At 36.3% G+C, this 16,340-nt stretch overlaps 1 protein-coding gene across 1 annotated transcript in view; it reads right to left on the minus strand.

Annotated features, from left to right (window-relative positions):
• Positions 1–2,395: 2,395 nt before the first annotated feature.
• Positions 2,396–16,340, minus strand: part of LOC132095632 (disintegrin and metalloproteinase domain-containing protein 23) — a 32,738-nt gene continuing 18,793 nt past the window's right edge. Inside the window, exons 10-25 of the mRNA XM_059500771.1 lie at positions 15,710–15,778; positions 14,063–14,229; positions 13,858–13,942; positions 11,396–11,483; positions 11,220–11,271; positions 10,620–10,719; positions 9,943–10,014; positions 9,744–9,830; positions 9,341–9,421; positions 9,183–9,233; positions 5,898–5,961; positions 5,267–5,372; positions 3,628–3,747; positions 3,375–3,543; positions 3,134–3,245; positions 2,396–2,490 (exon numbers count right to left, since the gene is read on the minus strand). Coding sequence (XP_059356754.1) covers positions 2,396–2,490; positions 3,134–3,245; positions 3,375–3,543; positions 3,628–3,747; positions 5,267–5,372; positions 5,898–5,961; positions 9,183–9,233; positions 9,341–9,421; positions 9,744–9,830; positions 9,943–10,014; positions 10,620–10,719; positions 11,220–11,271; positions 11,396–11,483; positions 13,858–13,942; positions 14,063–14,229; positions 15,710–15,778 — 1,518 coding nt within the window. The remainder of the gene's footprint in view (positions 2,491–3,133; positions 3,246–3,374; positions 3,544–3,627; positions 3,748–5,266; positions 5,373–5,897; positions 5,962–9,182; positions 9,234–9,340; positions 9,422–9,743; positions 9,831–9,942; positions 10,015–10,619; positions 10,720–11,219; positions 11,272–11,395; positions 11,484–13,857; positions 13,943–14,062; positions 14,230–15,709; positions 15,779–16,340) is intronic.

Consider the following 16,340-nt stretch of genomic DNA (forward strand, 5'->3'; position numbering starts at 1 on the left):
AGTAAAAAGTCATTTAGTTAACATTTGTTAACATTAGTTAAAAACATTATCCATCATGGACTAACAATGAAAAATACACTTTTTGGAATACATTAAAGGAATATTAATTAATGGACCAGGGTTAACACAAACTAACAATGAGAAAATGTGTTTTTATTAACTATCAAATAGTTAATAAATAAGTAACTGTTAGTGTATTGCTCATTGTTAGTTAATATCACTTATATCACTGCTTTAACGTTAACTAATGGAAGTGATAAAGCATTTTTCTCACACTTTGAATACATGTGAGTGCACACATTGCAGTAACCATTATGCCGTTTTTAAAAAGTCTTAAATGTCTTTATTTTCATTTATTTTTTGGTCGCACTGCATGACATTTTACAACATGAGCTGTCCTTGCCTTGTCATTAAAAAGGTTTAATTATCTGAGATTTTTTTCCAGACTTACTAACACTGAACAATAATGTGAGTCTGCAAGGGTCCTCTCTATGATTTAATTTCCTGTTTTTTTTACCCCCTGCATGTTTTACCGTTATGATAGGGTAGATAATTGATTTTTTTTTTCAGTTACTGACATTTTTTACTCATGCCAAAATATTATAAATGAATTAAAAACATGCTCATCATAGAAAATGTGTATTTAAGTCAATGGAAGTATTAATGGCATTCATTGTATTTTTGAATATATTTATAGATCTGGACAAACAAATGAGCGCCATGTCACAGACCCAACTATTAAAGGGAGTAAATCGAACATGATCCACCTCTGATACAGTCAACGCAGAAACATCTACTAGCTTTACAGTAAACTGCCGACCTCTAATGATCAGAGTGAACCACAGTCAGTGTGAACAGCCCTTCAGATGACATCATTGATCATGAAATGATGCATTTCCTGCACACCCCCTTGCAGATGGGATAACTGTGTGAGATAGTGAAATGCTAGCATTTCTGGATGTGGTCATGCAGACCAGTGCAAGTGAGATCTGTCTGTACCAGGTGTGTGTTGCCAGCCAGCACCTCCGCAAGGAGACAGGAAGTGAAGTCTGGCATTCTGCTAGACATCTGCTTGTGCTTCACAGATAAAAGAAAATTATACATTTGGAACAACAAGAGGGTGAAAAGGCCCTTTTAAAACAGTTCATTGTAAAAGGTTAAGAAACCAGTCAAAACATATGCATAGATACTTAAACTAGATACCGCATTAGACTGCTGCAAACACCTCCAACATTTCAGATGCTGTTCAACACTATAGTTACATTTAAAAGCAACTTGCAAAAATGGCACAGGATCCCTTGTAAAAAAAAAAAAAAAGTGCATGTGTTTGTATTGAATGTGCACTTTAGTGTACTTCAAATCCTAAAAATATATTTGTTAAATACTGTATTTGAAGATAAAATAACATTCATGAAATTGAAAGCCACTTATGCATGACTACATTTCTTCATAATCCTTCAAAAATGCAGTTAAATTGAAAGTTTATTTAAAATAATTGTTTTAATAATCTTTTGTCATGCTTTAAGTGCCGGACATATTAAAACAAATGTAAGGCACTTGATTGAAATTTTAATAATTACATTAAAAGTTCATTTGAAATGTACTGATCATTACAAATGTGTAATTACGAGACATATTTACTACATAGACATTATATATATACAGTATATAAAATAAAACAGAAGTAACAATGTACTAAAGTGGGTGAAAAAGCACTCTAAGGTTCAGCTAGTTGTATTTAATACGAATTTAAAACTAATACATTTTAATTTTATTGCAATTAACATGCTATTAAGTGCCTGTAAACATTGAATTCAGTTTGCAGCATAAGTATAAACTCATAGTAAAGTATATTCATTTTCATATATTCTTATATGTATTTCAGTTGTAATGTAATGCACAGAGACTTGCCATCACACTGGCTTTGACTGTACCAGCATGGCTTATGTATAACAGAACAACTGCTAATGCGGCATATAGTTGTATGACTGATTGTGAAAGATGAGTTGTTGTTATGTTTGAGTCCATAAATTGCTGTGGCTGAAATGAACTGTACATTTAATTGCACAGACCATTGAATACAATTCACTAAACTATTGTCTGAATGTTTTAAAGCTGTTAGCTTCAGTTGATTCTAAACTATCTATTCCCAGACATGTTATGCACCAGCCTCTCCGGCTTGTGTCTGTGAGGCTTGCGGAGGTTGTGTGTCATGTTAACATGCAGGACAGGGTTTCAGCTGGGCCCTTCAAGCTGGTTTGAGGTTCTGCTGCAGTGACTCTTGCAGAGAGCATTTCTGTCCTGGTACAGCGTCTGCAGCAGAAACCCAGACCATGTGTAAGCTGCAGGTAAAGTGTTGCCTGTAGTTAGAGCCAAGAGACATGCAAACCGGTGCTTACTTAAACCCCCAGCCCGTCCCACCCAGGACTATAGCTGTCACCAGGATGGCCCCTGCAATCGACCCTATGATGAGATTGGTGGCACTAGGACCTGTTTGAGCAAGTGTGGGAAAATGGGACATGAGATTTGATTCGATCTAGCATTTTTATGCCACCTTTAAAAGTTTGAGATTTCCATTCTGGCATTCAGCCTGGATGTGAAGATAAAGTAACAAACTGAGATCCATCATTTCTCATGCTGGACAAAATAATCTCATCCGGTCTAAGCCAATATGAGACGGAATAAGTTACCCGAAATGAGTTCTGGAACGCACTACATTGTTAAAAGAGGTTATCAATAAATAAAGTTCAATAAAGAGAGTTGAAAAAATCTACATTGATATACTCACTTTCTTCATCCTCCCATTGTGATTTTAGAAACTATTATATTTGAAATAAAGTTTCACTGCAATTGACAAAAAAAATGATAAAATTAACAATTATATTACCTTAGTGTTCAAAAGTCTGCTTTTTTAAGACATTAATACTTTTTTCAGGAATGCTGCTTTAAATTGAAACATTGTTGACACCGAGGATGATAACTATGATGAAAACTGTAATAACTGATCTAATTCGATTAGAACTGAAGTCCACACATTTCCATCATAAAACGATATTGCTGAAATCTCTTCTGGTGTTTTATGAAGAAGTGTATGTGTTTTTATCTGTGTTAATGTCAGAGCAAAGCCTCAAACCCTTGGGTCCTTCATCTTCAGCAGGGGGCGGTACTTTTGGAGGGTCAGGCATACTGCAATCTGTCCCCGCCCACGTTGTGTCACATGTACATGCCGCCTCATTATTGCACACCTGTTTACATTTAGAATGGCCAAAAAATACTTATCATAACAGTATAATGAGAAATGGATGCTCATACAGAATAAGCAAGAAAACTTCAATATGGCATGTATTCAGTGTGTGGGGTCAGGTTTGTCTCACCCCGTGACTGGAACAGATGTGTCCACTGGGTCCGGTGGGACAGGAGCTCAGGTTCAGATACTGAAGAGGGAGACACTTCCTGTCCAGACACATCATAGACGGACCGCATGGAGTTCCATCCTCGACATACCCGAGATCAGTCTGATCATCCAGCAAGACGTGACCACCACTGAGAAAACAGTGTTTGTGTTCAGATGTGCCAACATGTCATACATGATAATCAGCACTATAAATGTGTCTCTGTGTGCTTCACCTGCAGTCGATCAGTCTGCCCTGATGGTTGAAATTTGTGGGAGTGACTTCTCCTTTTATATTGCCAATCCGTGGGTTTCTGCCAGTGTTAGTGCACAGCAGATATCCACAAAATACATCACTGCAATAGAGACAGCACAAAATCAGAGTGACTCCACGACATCCCCAGGGGCCACAAGAGGGCGCTAGAGTGTCTGTGAAAAATTAGATTCAAGAATGAAATGTCAATCATTTTTAACACATTATTTGGTAAATGTTTTCGTTCACAAACAAAAACTTGCAAATAGTTTACCATCCTATCCCTTTTTTTCAATTTAATTAAACTCACTTCTAAAATCTCTTCATCTTATAAAAAATTTAAAAATCCCTATGATGAAAAGTTTTTTAATTTGTGTTCCGGAGATGAATGAAGGTCTTCATGAGGGTGAGTAATTGATGACAGAATTAAAATTTTTGGGTGAACTATCCCTTGAAAATGAAAGAGAATAAATAAACACCGTGATCTGTAGAGTTTTGTAGCGTTAGCATCTCACAGCATCACTTCAAACTCTAAGGCTGCGTTTACACGACAACAATGTAGACAAAAACTGAAAAGTTTTTCCCTTGTGTTTTTAAAAAGTTTCACATATACACATCAATGTTTTTAAAACGATTCACTGTATTACGTATGCCAGACCAGTAGTTGGCGCGCTCACCTTGTTAGTAAACAGTACCTGCAGTGAAATGACGATTATGTGTTGTATATGATGCGTCTCCACTGTTGGTTGTAATATTGGTGAAGTAAATCCACACTTTGCTGAAGAAACGTTATCAAACTCAGCAACAACAGTACCATGTACTCACTTGTTGTGTATGTTTATTCACGCCTACCTTTAAATTGTCTTGTACTGAGCATGTCTGCATACCTACCACGTACTACGCATGGAAACTATAACGGTGGCCTTTTCGAAAACGTTTTTGAAACCGATTTTGAGTCCCCAAAAAGCTGTTGTCATGTAAATTCACAGGAAAAAACGCATAAAAAGTGTCCAGTTTTTTGTACTAGCATGTGGCATGTACACTGTAACATGCCTGTTTTGTGTTTCCACCGTGCTCCTCGTTTGCCTGAGTTCTGATTAGTTCATTTTGTTCTACCTGTGTTGTTATTTATCTCATCGATTCCTTTGTTTAGTCCCTTGCTTATAAGTCCTCAGATTTCCCTCTGTGTTTGTTGGTTCTCGTTTAGGGAAAAGAATCTGTTATTCCCTGCATGTGAGTTCTTTTGTCATTAAATATGCATCTGTGTGAGTTTATTCCTACACACACACACACACACACCCATGACATACACAGATGCCAGATGGAAATGTAGCACGTTTTACAAAGGGTTAAGTTTTAAAAAGGTCTCAGACATTGGTTTAAGCTCTAATTTGTTATTTGTAACCATTTAAACCAGTAACTATAAGTAACAAACTTAAGAGTGTTTGCTCTACTGTTTGTGCTGCAGAAGTGAATTATATGTCATATAATGCAGTTTGAGGAGAGATGTGCCATTACTTGTCTAAGCAACCAGATGATTTTTTTACTGGTAAAAAGGGTGAAAAATCCACTCTTTTTGACTCTCTTTGTCTGTGTTGAGTTTTGCATGCTTTGTAACTCACTGCTTGCTGCACTGGATCCATCTGTCTCCGTCTTGACCGCAGTTGCCCTTCTCTGAGCCCTCTGTGTTCAGCTTCTCATAACAGAACTTCTCCGAACTCGCAGCCTCTGAATGAAAACAGACAAAAAGACTGAAAGTGGGAAACAGAGGTGAAATATACGGATATATACATTAGCTTGACTACTAGTTGTTTACAGTATTTGCTTTTTTTTCTAATATAAGAGTGTTTGTGAGCCTATTTGTAACTTGAATGTGCGAGGCTTCAGGTGTCATTCGCTTCCAGTTATGTAAGCTGTACAAACATAGTCCTTTATGCCATTTGATGCTGCAGAGTGTTACATTCATGCTAATGAAACAAAAATTAGATGGGAACGAAGTTTCTTTAAATGCTTTTTAATTATCTTGCAAAAGCTCCCACAATAATCTTTGATTTCTTCCCTAAAAACATTTGCATTCCCCGAGAAACTTTTCATTTCATGGGAATGAACACAAAAGTTTTATGAAAATATAAGAAAATGCAAAGCACTGAAATATATTTTTTCCTTCTGTGTTGCAAAATAAGGTGTTTATGCAGTTGATAGCAGAGCAGACTGCTGATTGGCTGATGATGATGACAGGAAATGGTCACTCACTTGGTCCCCACACATATTTACACTGACTGTCTCTGGTCTTGCACTCTCCAGCATAGCAGCGACCCTGGAAATACAATGAAATCTCACTAATTAATAGTGGAAACGATATCGAGATATCAATCAGGCACATTACAGTTTTTTACGATTGTTTACACACTAAAATTAAAATTTCAACACAATTAGCAAAATTTTACTCCAATGAGCAAAACACCTGCACATATTTGCACAACATTACACACAATGTCTGCTTCACCCTTTTTGCAAAACATTACACACAGTGATTTATAAAACTCTACACACATTTTCACACCTTAGACACAGATAAGGATTGTGAGGTAACTTCCTTGTAATTACGAAGCACCGGATTGCCAACGGCACTCAGGTGTGCTATAAAAGGCAGCAGGTGAGTTCACCTGTCTTCAACAAAAATGGAAGGAGTTAGAAGAAGAAGAAGAGTGAGAATGAGAGGGGGAGCTCAAAGAGGAGATGAAGGCGGTAGAGGTAGAGGAAGAGGAGAAGGAGGTAGAGGAAGAGGCATAGGTAGAGGAGAAGAAGGTAGAGGAAGAGGAGAAGGAGGTAGAGGAAGAGGAAAAGGAGGTAGAGGAAGACACCTAGGTAAAGGAAGAGGTAGAGAAGGACTTGAAGAGGTGATAGAACCTGAACAAAGAAGACGAGGACCAAATTTGACTCTAGAAATCCGTGCAACACTTATTGACCATGTTATCAACCATGGACTGACACTGATGGAAGCTGGACAAAGAGTTCAACCAAATCTCAGCAGAAATACTGTTGCGTCAGTAATTCGTACATTTCATCGAGAAAACAGGTAAGCTAACCACACAGTATACATTGAAACTGAAGCTTGTATAATCAATATTGTTTACTGTGACATTTGACAGTAGGCTGCATATATATATATATATATATATATATATATATATATATCTTTTTTTTTTTTCTTACATAGGATTGAGGGTCGAGGACACCAAGGTGGAAGGGGCCCTATGTTTAGTCGTGCACAAGAGGCCGCCTTTGTGAACATGGTTTTGGTCAATAATTGTATCAGACTACGAGAAATCCAAGCCAATATCATCAATGACGACAATATTTTCAATAACATCCAATGAGTCTCTCTGTCAACATTAGGTCGAATCCTAAAGAAAAATCAAATATACATGAAGCAACTGTATCGGGTACCATTTGACAGAAATTCAGAGAGAGTGAAACATCTGCGCAATGAGTATGTGGAGGTTCGTGGTATGTGGAGATGCATTGTTCATCTGACTATGGTGTGGTATCATGCACTGCTCATAATGTTCTGTCACAAAAATACTGTGCTATAGATATTGAATAGCATCCTATTTTCTTTAATGTGTTTCAGAGAATCTTGCAAATGGATGCTGCTGTCACACAAAATGGGGTCCTCAACCACCATGCAAATCTGGGACCCTATAATGCAAATCTGATACTTGCATTTCTTGACCAATTGCATGAGATTGTCACAGCATTACACCAAGTGGACCAGATGCGGTACATTGTCGTTTGGGACAATGTCTCATTTCATCGGGCTGCTCTGGTCCAGAACTGGTTCCATGATCACTCTGATTTTGAAGTTTTATACGTTCCCCCATACTCCCCCTTCCTGAATCCTATAGAAGAATTTTTTTCAGCGTGGCGGTGGAAGGTATATGACCTGCGGCCTTATGAGCGTTTGCCCCTCATTCAGGCCATGGAACAGGCATGTGATCTTATTGAAGCAGCTTCAGTGCAGGGGTGGATTCGTCACACAAGGCGATTCTTCCAACGGTGCCTTGCCAATGAAGACATAGCCTGTGATGTGGATGAAATCTTATGGCCTGATCCAGCCAGACGGAGAGACGGATAGTTACAGTATTCTTGTTGCTTTTACAGTAGTTTTCTTTCATTTCTGTTTACTTTTACTTTACTTTTCTTCAGAGTCAAAGTGTATGTACTGTAATTCATGCAGTAATTTTTATTTGTCTATAGATTTTATTTGTTTACAGTAATTGATATCATTGTTGGTTGATTTACTGTAACTGATTATGGTAAGAAATACTGTAAGTATTGAAATAAATACTTGAAATATTCAGTCTGCAGCATCAAGTGTTGTGCAGTGCTTGGTAAGGTTATAGTAGGCCTACAATATTTGTCTACATTCTCCTTATATCTCAAAACAAATCATGAATAATGTTGTGAGTTTCTCACTATTTTTTGTCACCTAAATTATCTCTTACATACAATAAGAATGTCTGGCCAAAAATCTATTTATTTATTTATTTATTTATTTTTACAAATGTGTTTTTTTATTTATCACAGCAGTGTGAAACTGGCTGCAATAGTGTATGATCATTGATGACTGTGTTGGTTAAATGAAAACAAATAGCATTTTCACAAATATGTGTATATGTTTTGACTGAAGTGTGTCATTTTGCAAACAATCTAGGAATTTTGCTAATTGATTGTGGTGTTTGGATAATTGTGATTATATCTTGACAAAAAGAACTCCGTTTTCAAAATTGCGTGTAAACAATTGAAAAAAACGGTAATCAACCAAGATTGTAAGATTATCTAAGATTATCAATACTAATAACAATACCTGCTTGACCAAAAAATGAGAACATGAGAACATCTCATATGCAAATATGAGAACGTACTTAATTTAGTCTAATTAACAGTTTTATACAGTTAATGAACTACTTGCTCCTACAGTTTTTTTTACTACTCAGAAATGTATTTTGATTTTATTCATTTACTTTTTTCTCAATTTATTAAATTCCTACCATTATTATTTCCAATAGAGTAATAGTAGAAGAAGTACCATGTATTGACCGAATAACAAACAAATAACCCTGTATAAAAACTCTGGCTTATTATGTAATCTCTTTAAAAAAGTTCATTTGGTAAAGAAATTTTGATTTATGTACTCACGTTTGGCTACAAAACTAATTTCTAGCATTCAAGAATAAGCATTTTCATCAGAAGGGCTTTAAGATCATGAGGACTGACCTTCACCCCCCCCCCCCCCCCCCCCCTGCTTTCTGCTGTAGATACTGTTCTGTCATTGGCCAGTTACAAAAACCCTTATTAGTCGACCACTAATTAACAATATCATCACCATCATCATGTTTCAGTAGACTAACAGCTTTAATAGCCTCTATTATAATCAGTTTATGAATAATTAATTGATAGCTTGTAGATATGCATTAAATATGGGATTTTTCAGAGTAAACTGGCACTGTAGTGGTTATGTTTTTATGTGTGTACCTGGTTGAGGGAGCAGAAGTGACCATCCTGCTTGTGTAGATTGGGAGGGCACTGCACACACACACACACACACACACACACACAAAGATTGAATAAAAGCATGGCTAATCAGTCCATTATATGTGTTTGAAGCAGTGCTGATACTGTATGTTACTGACCAGCCCTGAGTCTCCTGAGCACATCTCTGAAATATCACAGTCGTTTACTGCATAGCGGCACGAGTAACCTCGAGGATAGAACTGAGACAGAGAGAGAAAGAGAGACTGCTCTCACATACACCTTCTGATTTTTGAAATTAATCGCATCCAAAATAATTTTTTTGCATAAATAAATACACACATACAGTACATATTTAGAAAATATTTATTGTATTTTTACATGCGCATATTATATAAATATATTTACATATAATATATAAACATAACATTTTTTTCTTAATTATATGCATTTATGTGTGTGCATTTATTATGCATATTGAATACAAGTATTATGTAAACAAAAACTTTTATTATGTATGGGATTAATTGCAGTTATTGGTTTGACAGCCATGTATTCTCTCACCAGACATGTGTTGTTGCAGCAGGGTCCGTCGCTGCAGTGAGCACCGTTAGACAGAGAACACTTTTTACAGCACTCTTTAATGCACTCCTATAACACACACACACACACACACACAGCTGAATACAGTAGATGTGTATAATATTGATGTGTGAAACGCAGAGGTTCTTTGAGTGCTGTCTGGTGTATCACATGAACTCACTTCTCTCGGTCCACAGTCACACTCTTCTCCCACTTCCACATATCCATTTCCACACTCCGTGTCTTCAAACAGCTGCAGGACACTCATGCAAAAACAGGCAGCACAATCTTGATGAAGAGATTTGCAAACAGATGTGATATGAACTTTCCTGAGGTTCAGCAGATGTACTCAGGTACAGCTAAAGGCATTTGTAAGGACGGAGTCACATAAAGACATTTTCTATTAATTAAATATGATTTTGTGAAATAGATATGGTTAAAAAAAGGTACAAGAATATTCCACGATTAATTAAAATTCATTTTTGGATAAGGTCATATTTGGATTAGGCATGTAGACATGTTTATCTAATTGCCATAACCGGATTGAGACAATATTACACTTTAAAAACAACTTAGAGTAACATGCATGTCCACTCTTGTCAAAAAGAAATGCTTTTAATTGCACTGAATGTGCACTTCTTGTAGATAATACTGTATATATTTCCTCAAAGGGCAAAACATTAGATGAAGACAGTTTATCTATAGAAGAAACATTTTTCAAGCTAGGAAGAGACTTGACTCCTATCATGGACGCGTAAACCTGGCAAGCTTTGATTATAAGCACAAGGGGAAAAACCATTGTACTTTCTCATTCTGAATCTTGAATAAATACTGATGATGTTAATGGTGATGTCTGACCTTGCTGGGTTTGTTAAAGAGGCAGGATCCTCCTCCCTTCAACAGGAACTCTTTAAAATCAATGATACTGCACTTAGAGAAAGTCCGCGGGTGCTGGACCCTGAGAAGAGAGACAAATGCAGTGAGAAAGCTTTCACAGCTGACGCAAAGAAGCCAAAGTTCACACTTTCAATGTTTGTCTCTAGTTCTGTTCTGGCATGCAACTGAAAGACCCACTGAGATGCATACTATTTAAAATGCTCATTATATTAATAAGAAATAACTACACTGTGTACAGACAAAGATAATTTGATATCACACACATGCACACAGTCTATAAAACACAGTGTATCAACACGTGCGCCAATGCTAATTCATTCTTAAATTCTGCTGTGTGTTTTGATGATGTTGTTTGTGTTTCGTAAGTGATGATGTTTATAGTGATGTCAAAACTGAACACTCACACACACACACACACACACACACACACACACACACACACACACACACACACACACACACACACACACACACAGATACAGGAGTCATAATGATAGTATACTTTATATAGACTTGTCATTGTCAATCCCTATATATCACAAAATGTTTGGATCATCTTACCCAGTGTCCTCCATGATACAGCCCAGCCAGGAGTTTATGCACCCACAATCCTCTGAGAATAACAGAACACACACACACACACACACATACAATTAATCAGTCAGGCATTTCTTAATATTTTATGTATGTCAGTATCAAAGGAGTTACGTAAGCAAGACTTTTAAATGAGTGTGTACTTCTCTTTAATGCTGAATCCCATTGAATACCAAGATTCTGAGCCAAACTCTGGGCCAGCAGTGGTGCCATCGTCCACGTAGAGCCAAACTGCACACACACACACACACACACACACACACACACACACACACACACACACACACACACACACACACACACACACACACACACACACACAGGAATATAGCAACTATGAAAGCATACACTTCATTTGAGTTTAACGTTGGCATGTAAAGGAGGTTGCGAGTGCTCTTTTTCCCAATTGCAATATTCCCCCAAAAAGTTGAATTACAGTTTTTGCCCATTGCTTGAACACATTTTGCAAAACTTCGCTCATTGTGCCAAAACTCTGCACACAAGTAAACATGACACAACACTGGGAAATATACCATTCACATCTGTTTCAAAATGAAACTCTAATATAAAAAACTAACATTCCTTTATCAAAATGTAACTCTGATGACAAAAGGACACATTCTTGCATCATATGCATACACTTTCAGATCAGGGGGAACACACTAGTCTACTTTATATAAAACACTGCAGTCTTTGATTTTCACTGTTTATTCAGAAGGCATATTTTCAGGAGGCACATTTTCAAACAACCAAAAAAGCAAATAGGCCTACTCAATATTGTACATTTTAGCAGTGTACTTTGCAGTAACATGAATTCAGATAAAGCAAAAAAAAAAAAAAAAAAAAAAAATATATATATATATACATATATATATATATATATATATATATACATATATATATATATATATATATATATATATATATATATATATATATATATATATATATATATATATATATATATAAACACTATAGTGTAAACACAGAAAATCATGGCAATTGTGCATTCGTGGGCTCATGGATCCCGGCGTCTGTTGGCCTCATCGACATCGCAAGCAATGTCTTCTCCCGCTAGGCACAGGGGAAAATATCCCCTTGCATGTCGAAACCATCCATGGATTACAGTCACCTGAATGTCGTCACAGGTCTGTTCCATTGCCTGCAGAAGAAACATGCAGCTTCCCTCACAGTCAGGTCATGGTTGATGACATGGTCCACCAAAGTTGCTCTTATATCATCAGAAATAGGGGTCCCTGCATGGCCTCTTCGACCTCCTCTTCCTCCTCCTCCTCCTCTTCCCCTTCCTCCTCTTCCTCTTGCTCTTCCTCTTGCTCTTCCTCCATCCATGCTTGCAAAGTTCTTGAAATGGCTAAACTGAGGGCTTTTTGTAGCTGGCTGATTGGTGTTCAGTTTTGCAAGTAAGTGCCTTCAGTTGAGTATTTGAGTGGTAGCAATTACCCGATGTGTATTGTATTTTGGATACATGTGTTTTCCAAACGGCACTCTGAGATTTCATTTTTGAACGAAGTGTCTTATGTATGAAATAGAGTGTAGTATGCAGGACCAAGTGTGTTGCATAAAGGAGTAAGTGTGTTGCAGAATTGCAACTAGAGTGCAAAGCAGCACTTTTGTTTGAGGTATGGGTACATGTGTTTGAGGTATGGGTACATGTGTTTGAGGTATGGGTACATGTGTTTGAGGTATGGGTACATGTGTTTGAGGTATGGTAACAAAAGCTTAAAGTTGTGTTACTTTAGTCTAAGCATGGGTCTATAGTGTTCAAGCAAGGGGCAAAAACTGTAATAAATTCATAAAAAAATAAGAATGGTCAATTTAGATTTCAAGGATATAGTATATGATGTGATTTGAGTCATAAATGCAATGGTAAAAAGTTGAAAATTGTTATTATAGCCTTACATTCAGTAATTTATTGCAGTACCTATAAATAGTTTAGGGTCAGTAAGATTGTCTTTCTTTTTGTGGAATAAAATCAATGCTTTTATTCAGCAATGACATTTTAAACTGACCAAGAGTGACAGTAAGACAGTTATAATTTTACAAACCGATTTATATTGGAAATAAATACTGTTCTTTTGAGTTTCTATTCCGTTTAGAATTCTGGAAAAAGTATCATGATTAACACAACTGTTTTCAATATTAATAATAATAATAATAATAATAATAAATGTTTCTTGAGCAGCAGATCATCATATCAGAATGATTTCTGAAAGTCATGTTACACTGAAGACTGGAGGAATGATGCCTAATATTCAGCTTTGATCACAAGTGTGTATTACATTTTTTAATAAATTTAAATAGAAAACAATTATTTTCAATGATAATATTTCACAATATTACAGTTCTTACTGTATTTTTAGAGCAAGTTAATTCAGTCTTGTTGAGCATGAGAGACTTAAAAACATTTACAAAAAATCTTACCTTACCCCACACATTTTAATATTAATGTCATATTTCTAGACATTTTATGTGATTTTAGTGCACTGAGAGTGAGGTGACTGTGTCAAATAAGCTGTAGTGTTTACTCCTATATATAACATTTCTTTTTGATATCTTTTTGCCGTGTTTCTTGTCAGTCACTCACCTCAATGATACCAACCCCACGACTGACAGAACACACCCCTCCAAAATACGCGAGGCTGCTCCGAGCGTAATGAAACGTCACGTTACTGCAGACACACACAGAGGCCATTATGCACACTTGACTTCCACACATGCGAGTGTGTGTGTGTGTGTGTGTGTTTGTGTGTGTGTGAGAGAGAGGTTAATATGAACAGATAAGAACTCACGAGAGCAGATGCACTGCGTCTGCGTGCTGCTTGATGTGCTGCTGTCTGTATTTGGAAAAGTTTCGCAGCATTTCGAATGGAATCACACTAACAGGAATGCGATCGTGGTCCGTCCAGATCTCCACTGCGACCAGCACCACACGCGTGTTCAGGTGCTCTTTAAAGATCTTCCATCAGACAGAGAGAAAGAGCGGAGAACATTAGTTTATCACAACACCCTCATTCTTACTCACTTCCTGTCTAAACATAAATACAATTAAAGCTGAACTGTCCCATAATTCCCATTCACTGATACATAAATCAGTAAATATGTTAAAGGATCTGAAGTATACTTAGTATGAAATACATTTATTTTAAGTCCATTAAGGCATGGGACGTTGTGTTAAAGCCTCTGGTGCCATCTCCTATGATTAGCATTTTTTCAGGCTGTTTGTGTTTAGTTATTTCACTTTTTCACTTTAATGGCGATAAAAATAACCTGTTTATTGCTGTTAAAGTAAATTTACTGAATCTACACATAAGAGCTTAATAAAAATTATAATTTTAGAAGAAACGGCTTTGCATCTGAAGTCTTCAAATATATATATATGTGTGTGTGTGCGTGTGTGTGTGTGTGTGTTTGTGTACGTGTGTTTATATATATATATGTGTGTGTGTTTGTGTATGTGTGTTTATATATATATGTGTGTGTGTGTGTGTGTGTGTTTGTGTATGTGTGTTTATATATATATATATATGTGTGTGTGTGTGTGTGTGTGTGTGTGTTTGTGTTTGTGTATGTGTGTTTATATATGTATATGTGTGTGTGTGTGTGTGTGTGTGTTTGTGTATGTGTGTTTATATATGTATATGTGTGTGTGTGTGTGTGTGTGTTTGTGTATGTGTGTTTATATATGTGTGTGTGTGTGTGTGTGTTTGTGTATGTGTGTTTATATATATATGTGTGTGTGTGTGTGTGTGTGTGTGTGTGTGTTTGTGTATGTGTGTTTATATATGTATATGTGTGTGTGTGTGTGTGTGTGTGTGTTTGTGTATGTGTGTTTATATATGTATATGTGTGTGTGTGTGTGTGTGTGTGTGTGTGTGTTTGTGTATGTGTGTTTATATATGTATATGTGTGTGTGTGTTTGTGTTTGTGTATGTGTGTTTATATATATATATGTGTGTGTGTGTGTGTGTGTGTGTGTGTGTGTTTGTGTACGTGTGTTTATATATGTATATGTGTGTGCGTGTTTGTGTTTGTGTATGTGTGTTTATATATATATGTGTGTGTGTGTGTTTGTGTATGTGTGTTTATATATGTATATGTGTGTGTGTGTGTTTGTGTTTGTGTATGTGTGTTTATATATATATGTGTGTGTGTGCGTGTGTGTGTGTGTGTGTTTGTGTACGTGTGTTTATATATGTATATGTGTGTGTGTGTTTGTGTATGTGTGTTTATATATGTATATGTGTGTGTGTGTTTGTGTTTGTGTATGTGTGTTTATATATATATATGTGTGTGTGTGTGTGTGTGTTTGTATGTGTGTTTATATATATATATATATATATATATATATATATATATATATATGCGTGTGTGTGTGTGTGTGTGTATATAACACAAACTGTTCACTGTAAGGTTGTTTTAGTAAGACTGAAACTCACAGCATCCACCAGGTTGACCACAGATTTGGCATGGTTGCGTGTTTGTTGCTTGGCCCTCACTCTCTTAAACTGTGGGAGAATATTCACAACGTAACAATTATATAAACATTCAATCAAAAGATTGAACAAAGACTCAAACGTAGCACACTGAAATCCACATGTCCTAAAGCCATTCATCACTTGCAGCACTAAGACTGGATTCACTGCTAAAGACTCGATCAGGAGAAGAAGAAGAAGCTCTAGTGGAGACCTGACTCACTCAAGAAGGACCTTACACAAGACTCCTATCCTAAAAACACAACTCTACCTTTAAACCCTTGGGAAAAGAGAAGTGTGCTTTCTTATTGAATCAACACTTATAGTGTACTTCAAATTCTAAAAGTAGCCTATTTTTTCAAAAGCTATACTTACAGATAACATATGAATGAAATCAAAGGCACCACATGTACTTTAAGAGAGACCAGTTTTATAAATATATTTCTTAACATACTTTTAAAAAAGTGCATTTTTCAAAATAATGTTAAGAAATTAAAGAAAAAAAATCATCATATAATAATCTTTTGTTGTGCTTTAAAGACGTAGACCTTCACTTATATTGATGAGTTGACTAATATACTAAAGCCCATGTATA

This window comes from Carassius carassius, chromosome 19 (genome assembly GCF_963082965.1).
Source record: "Carassius carassius chromosome 19, fCarCar2.1, whole genome shotgun sequence".
Classification (NCBI taxonomy): Eukaryota; Metazoa; Chordata; class Actinopteri; order Cypriniformes; family Cyprinidae; genus Carassius; species Carassius carassius.